Source organism: Mytilus galloprovincialis, chromosome 4 (assembly GCF_965363235.1).
Source record: "Mytilus galloprovincialis chromosome 4, xbMytGall1.hap1.1, whole genome shotgun sequence".
Classification (NCBI taxonomy): domain Eukaryota; kingdom Metazoa; phylum Mollusca; class Bivalvia; order Mytilida; family Mytilidae; genus Mytilus; species Mytilus galloprovincialis.
Genome location: NC_134841.1, coordinates 3,300,781 through 3,307,317, shown reverse-complemented (window position 1 = coordinate 3,307,317; position 6,537 = coordinate 3,300,781). Strand labels below are relative to the sequence as shown.

Sequence of the window (6,537 nt, the reverse complement as noted above, 5' to 3'; positions counted from 1 at the left end):
TTACTTTTTGAACTACACAATAAAACAACAACACAATGAAAACATAGCAGCCTGTAATTCAGTGGTTGTCGTTTGTTTATGTGTTATATATTTGTTTTTCGTTCATTTTTTTACATAAATAAGGCCGTTAGTTTTCTCGTTTGAATTGTTTTACATTGTCATTTCATGGCCTTTATAGCTGACTATGCGGTATAGACTTTGCTCATTGTAGAAGGCCGTGCGGTAACCTATAGTTGTTAATTTCTTTGTCATTTTGGTCTCTTGTGGACAGTTGTCTCATTGGCAATCATACCACGTCTTCTTTTTTGAACCTATATACTTGTAAACATCATCTCTCGATTCAAACTTCACAACAGAGTGCAGCAGTAAGGATATATGATGTGGACATCAGTTCGGCAGAAAACAAACAACGCTATAGAATCATACATCCATATATATACTTGTTTACATCATCTCTCACATCCAAACTACACATCATATTTCACCAGTTAATAATATAAGGATATATGATGTAGACATTACTTAGACAGTATCACAAACAACACAATATATGTACAAACATACAATTATTTACATTATCTATCACATTCAAACTTTATTTCAAATAATACCACTTGTTATATATAAACTATTTTCATAGTGTCATAGGAAAGCAATTACACTTTTATTTGTCATGGTTTCTGTTATCCACGAGACAAATTAAATTTTGCTAAGGATTTGCCATATGTATCACAAATAACACCTGAAGACTCGTTATTGAAAAAACAAACACACATTGGAGAGTTCAGTTCATTCTCTTGAAAGCTCATCAGTACTTTACTCTCCTGTCCATCTTTTGATATAACTATTATTCTCTGAGATTACAGTCTGTTACAATAATGTTACCATAAGTATCTGTACAAAGTCCTTCTGGTTCTGATAATTCCTGTGTATATTGCCAGATCTGTTTACCTAAACCGTCATAACAGTATACTGCTTTACCATTTAAGTCACTATAAATTACTCTGTCATTACGATAAACAAGGTTCTCCAGGTCTGATAAACTCTCAACTTGTATTGACTTCAGTGTATTTCCATCCAAGTCTATAATACAGATTTCATCATCAAACAAACCTACAGCCAGAGAATTATTGGAGAATGATAATCCCCAGCATTCGTTTTCTAATGTGATAACTTTGGTAACTGTTTCATTCTCCATGTTGAAGATCTTAATGGCTCTCTCATATGGATAAGTAATAGCGATAGTGTTCTGATTGATCTGTGTAACACTCCAGGCTTTACCAGATATTGTTAATTGAGATTTGCCATCAGAAGTAAGTATATTAACTTCACCTAAATGTTCAACAACTATAACTCTTCCATCCATCAGACATATCATGTCACTAATATAGCTCGCAGTGTCGATCGCTATCTCTGTGTCAATATTCATTGTCATGTTGTTGATGTTGGATTGTTCCCGGGATTCTACATGTGCTTCCCTCCTCACACTGGTTCCTATGTTCATGACTACATTTGTCTCAACAACCATTACTTCTCCAAGGGAATCTAATGATTCTAACTTGCTTAGTATCTTTTCTATTTCATCATTTTGTTGAATTTTGATGTCAACTTCTTTTACTCTCTCATCTTTTTCAAGATTCTCAACATATCTTTGGCATTGATGTACTTGTTGTTCAATCTTATGTACACTGAGAAAGGATTGTAGCTTAGAACTATGTGTTGTGACTGTTTGTAAATGTTCTTTCATTTCTTTCAAGTTTTTAGATTTTCCTTCAATTTCGGAAATGAAATCAGCTGCTTTTGATTTTTCCTGATTCCATATGAAATCTTTTTCTTGACATAACTTCTTCTCCAGGTGGTTTAAATGTTTATTCATTTTCTTTCTAATTTCTCCAATTGATTTTTTCATGCTTACAAACTGATATTCTCCTATTTTGATGTTTTCTGATTTGTTGTAGATTAATTTATCCAAAATATTTAAGATATAATGTATGTCTGTCTCTACAGTTTCCTTTGACTTGTCAATTTCGCTTTTCTCTACCATACCTGCTAAACTTTTTATTCCCGTACATTTTGAATGGCTAGTAGGAATACATTCATCACAGCAAGGCATTAAATGGCTGGGACAGTACAAGTTGAGTTGTTGACCATGTTCATCACATTCTGTTGTAATAGCCCTGAGTGATGGTTGATAACTTTTAATATCAATGGTCTTATGATCCTGTGTACCTTTGGATCTTTTGTGATAACTTAAACATGTTGAACATAATCCTTCATCACAGTTATAACACCAGATATCAGCTTTAGGGTTTTCTTCTCGTTGGTGACAAGGTCCACATAGTATAGGTTTACTGGATGTCATGACCTGAACATAAACAAATACAAAAACACTATTTAACTTTGCTTCATGAAATCTTGAAAAGCTGATAAATCAAAGGTATAGCCAAATCTAGACAGGAAATAGGAGCTTTGCATGTAGTAGATACATTGTAGAAAATGATTTCCCAAATAGTTAGGCAGCAACGTTTTAACTAAAAGATCAGTTTCCCCAGTATTTGCTTCACTCACAGATTTAAATTCACAAAATTATCAATATTGAGTTTTTCAAAAGTTTTTGCAGAAATCCTCATGACAACATCATGGTCAGCATTCAAAACGAGAGTTGTTCAGGAAACACTTTAAAACATATCATGTACCTGTTTAATGTGTCTTTACTTTATTTGAGCAAGAGAATCAATATAGAAAAGTATTTGAAAATATTTAGTTGATATTTGCTTAGAGTTTTTTGATACAGTCGGTTATTCACCAGATTTATATTTTACCCTATGAACTTATATAAATGACTTTTATGATAACGTATAAAGTAAAGACACCTATCAGTTGTTTCCCTCTATATTTAATTTTAGTTGGTTACTAACTTATTGATGTTTTCCATATTATTACGCCCGTGCACAGGACATACGTGTATCATGATATACCGTTGTCAATCCATCAGCAACATGTTGGACATTAGTAACTCCCAAACGTTTTAAACAATTTGAATGAAACTTTGCTGATTTGTTATCATCTATTGATGTGAATTCCTTTTCGATTTTTATAGATTTTTGGCTATACATTTCTGAGGTATGGGGTTTTATTCATTACAAAATGATGATTTTCCAGTTTTTGAAAAATATAAAAAAATACTTTGAGCAGTTTTCATAAAACTTTGGTGAACTTTTAATACCTATTGACGTAAGCCACCTTTTGATTTTTATAGATTTTAGATTTTACGTTTTCGGGTTTTGGGATTTCATTTAAAAACGGAATTGATTTCTCAGCCTTTGGACAGTATCCTTAAAAGAGAGACGAAAGATATCAGAGGAACAGTCAAACTCATAAATTGAAAATAAACTGATTTACTTTTATAAATTGTTATTTGGAGAGTTGTCTCATTGGCACTCACACCACGTCTTCTTATATCTATTGACAACGCCATGGCTAAAAATGAAAAGGACAAACAGACAAACAATAGTACACATGACACAACATAGGAAAAAAAAGAATAAACAACACGAATCCCACCAAAAACTAGGGGTAATCTCAGGTGCTCCGGAAGGGTAAGCAGATCCTGTTCCACATGAGGCACCCGTCGTGTTGCTTATGAGAAAACAAATCCGGTAAATAGTCTAATTCGGTAGGTCACCTTTATGAAAGGGTAGGGGATTGTAGTTACGACGTAAGGAACATATCCGATATCATTTGTGAAACGGTTATTCCATAATGGTCAACCAACTTGTGATGGCATCCGTAAAATTCACGAAGAGAAAGTGCTTTAAAGAGTTTTCATGAAACTTCGGTGACTGATTAATATTTATTAAAATACGCTCCCTTTGTTTTTTATATTTTCTAATTTTTTTTATAAATTTCTGATATCTCATTTAGAATAGTCCAGTAGTCAACACTTGACATGAATATCAATTATAATCATTTTTATAAATTTCCCGCAACAAAACTTTGAATTTTTTGAAAAACTAAGGAGTTTCTTATTTCAGGAATAGATTACCTTAGCCGTATTTGGCACAACGTTTTGAAATTTTGGGTTCTCAATGCTCTTCAACTTTGTACATGTTTGGCTTTATAACTATTTTGATCTGATCGTCACTAATGAGTCTTATGTAGATGAAACCTGCGTCTGGCGTTTTAGAATATAATCCTGGTACCCTTGAGAACTATTGAACTTAATTTTTTTTGGAAAAAGCAATTGGCGTATCATATTAGCTTATGGCGCAGCTGTTAAAATTCATATTAAAAATAATAAAATTTAAATCACAAAAATACTGTAGAAATGCGCGTTTGATGTCACACAGATACATATCAAATAATATTGTCATTCAAAGTATGACTCGATGCATAAGTACAGAGTCATATCAAATGAATATCACAAAAAGCATACTTAACAGTAAATTATTATTAATAAAGACAAATAAAAGAATACTGAACACGTTATTAAGATGATAAACGAAGTTGATACGGAATATTTATTAACAAGGTCTTGGTACCTTCCGATGAACTTTTTTATAAAAAGGACGAGATAATCTTTGACACACCCCTGAGTCGTTAACTTTCTGCTCAGACACTGGTGACGTTTTGTACAGTCTGAGTAGGACTTGCAAGCTGTTGAATACAAAATTAGTTGGGAAATGTATATTTCTAATGCATGTGAAGTTGGTATATTGCTACTACGTTGGGGAAAACGATAATTTCAAAATTAAAATTGTGTCGTGTTTCACAGATTCTGGTACTGAAGTTACTGTGTACGACGAATTCGAGGTATAAGTCTATAAACAAGGCGGAGGAAGCCGTGTATGTTGCTTCTTTAATTTCTAGTTCTGAGGTATAAATATATTAATGGAACCCAATCAGAAATAGAAAGAACATCATCAATATTTCTGAAAGTGAAATTATTTAACCTGGCTTCTTTGATCTTCCTCTTTTTGACAAGTGTCTGAAGAAACTCCGATTCTTATGAAAATGAGAAAAGGTCGGGAAGGAGAGTCGCACATATCGTTCCCATTTGAAAGCCGACAATTTTTTGTAAAAGTCTACCTCCAAATTAAACAAATATGTAGTCAATAAGCAATACCTGTAAATGAAATATATATGTGACACCAAATACAAACCTTGTCTCTATACATGACATGTTACATTGTCAAAATAGAATGATGTAGTGTTTTTTAACCATATTATATTACCTCTTTGATTTTAGGGAAGTGTCACTTCATCTGTATGTACGTAACTTCGAATAGCGGTTTACTATTGTTGCCTTTATCTATCCATTTATAAAGATATATGTCATTTTCAAGGACGCTGATAAGAATAAGTTTATGCATTATCTACATAATCAGTCAATATTCAAAAACATCTATATATAGATCATACCTGTTCCAGATAAACCCTAACATACACAAAACACAACCATGAATGTCATATAATGATAATTGATTTAACTCTTAAGATAAATGTTCAAATTTTGTTAAAAAAAATGATTTTTTTTTATTTTGGTGTTTTTACTTATATTGTGTTAAAGAAATTGTTTTACATAGTTAACAAATGCTAAAACTGTATTTTACTCTTCTTCATGGTAATCCCATCTTATATTGTTTTGAATTCATGGAGATGTAAATTTTAATTTCAATGAGACAGCAAGCCAACAACAAAAATTCAATGAGTTCAATGTACAGTTTTATGCATTTTAGAGGTGTCTATAGATTCAGTGTTTGTTGCTAGTTCGTGTGTGTCATATTCGGTTTCAGTAAAATTGTTTTGTTAAAAATATAATGCCTTTAGCTTTCGTAATTGAATTGTTTAATATTTTTCATCTCAGGGGCTTTTATACACGACTATACTGTATGTTTTTTTTTTCTTTTTGAAGGTCATATGTTTGCTTATAATTGTTTATATCATGACATAACATGAGCAACACGACGGGTGCCACATGTGGAGATCTGTTTACCCTTCCGGAGCACCTGAGATCATCCCCAGTATTTGATGGGGTTCGTGTTGCGTATTATTTAGTACTCTATGTTGGAGATCTGCTTACCCTTCCGGAGCACTTGAAATCATCCCCAGTTTTTGATGGGGTTTGTGTTGCGTATTATTTAGTACTCTATGTTGTGTTTATGTACTTTAATTTGTTTGTTTGTCTTTTTCTTTTTTAGCCATGGCATTTTCAGTTTATTTCGATCTATGAGTTTGACTGTCCCTCTGGTATCTGTCGCATCTCTTTTACATTCACTTCATTTTAACTTTGGTGGATAGTTGTCTCATTTGCAATCATACTACATCAATGCATCTTCGTATCACAAATAAGAAAACAAATAATGTCTGTCTGTCTGTCTGTATGTCTGTCTGTATTAATAGGTATACGGTAATAGTGTATATTTATCTATTTATTTTATAGTGTTGTATTTTTAATTTATATGACATACATGGATTAATTAAAGGTGTGAATTAATTCCAATTAGATAATTCAATAGACCTGTGCACCTCATGCGA

At 32.3% G+C, this 6,537-nt stretch overlaps 1 protein-coding gene across 1 annotated transcript; it reads right to left on the bottom strand.

Moving 5' to 3' along the window:
* Positions 1-415: 415 nt before the first annotated feature.
* LOC143070458 (uncharacterized) lies at positions 416-5,313 on the bottom strand. Its single transcript, XM_076244741.1, has 2 exons — positions 5,235-5,313; positions 416-2,365 (listed from the first exon to the last, which is right to left on the bottom strand). Exon 2 carries the CDS (start codon positions 2,360-2,362, stop codon positions 848-850), a length of 1,515 nt encoding a protein of 504 aa, XP_076100856.1. The 5' UTR covers positions 2,363-2,365; positions 5,235-5,313; the 3' UTR covers positions 416-847.
* Positions 5,314-6,537: the final 1,224 nt, after the last annotated feature.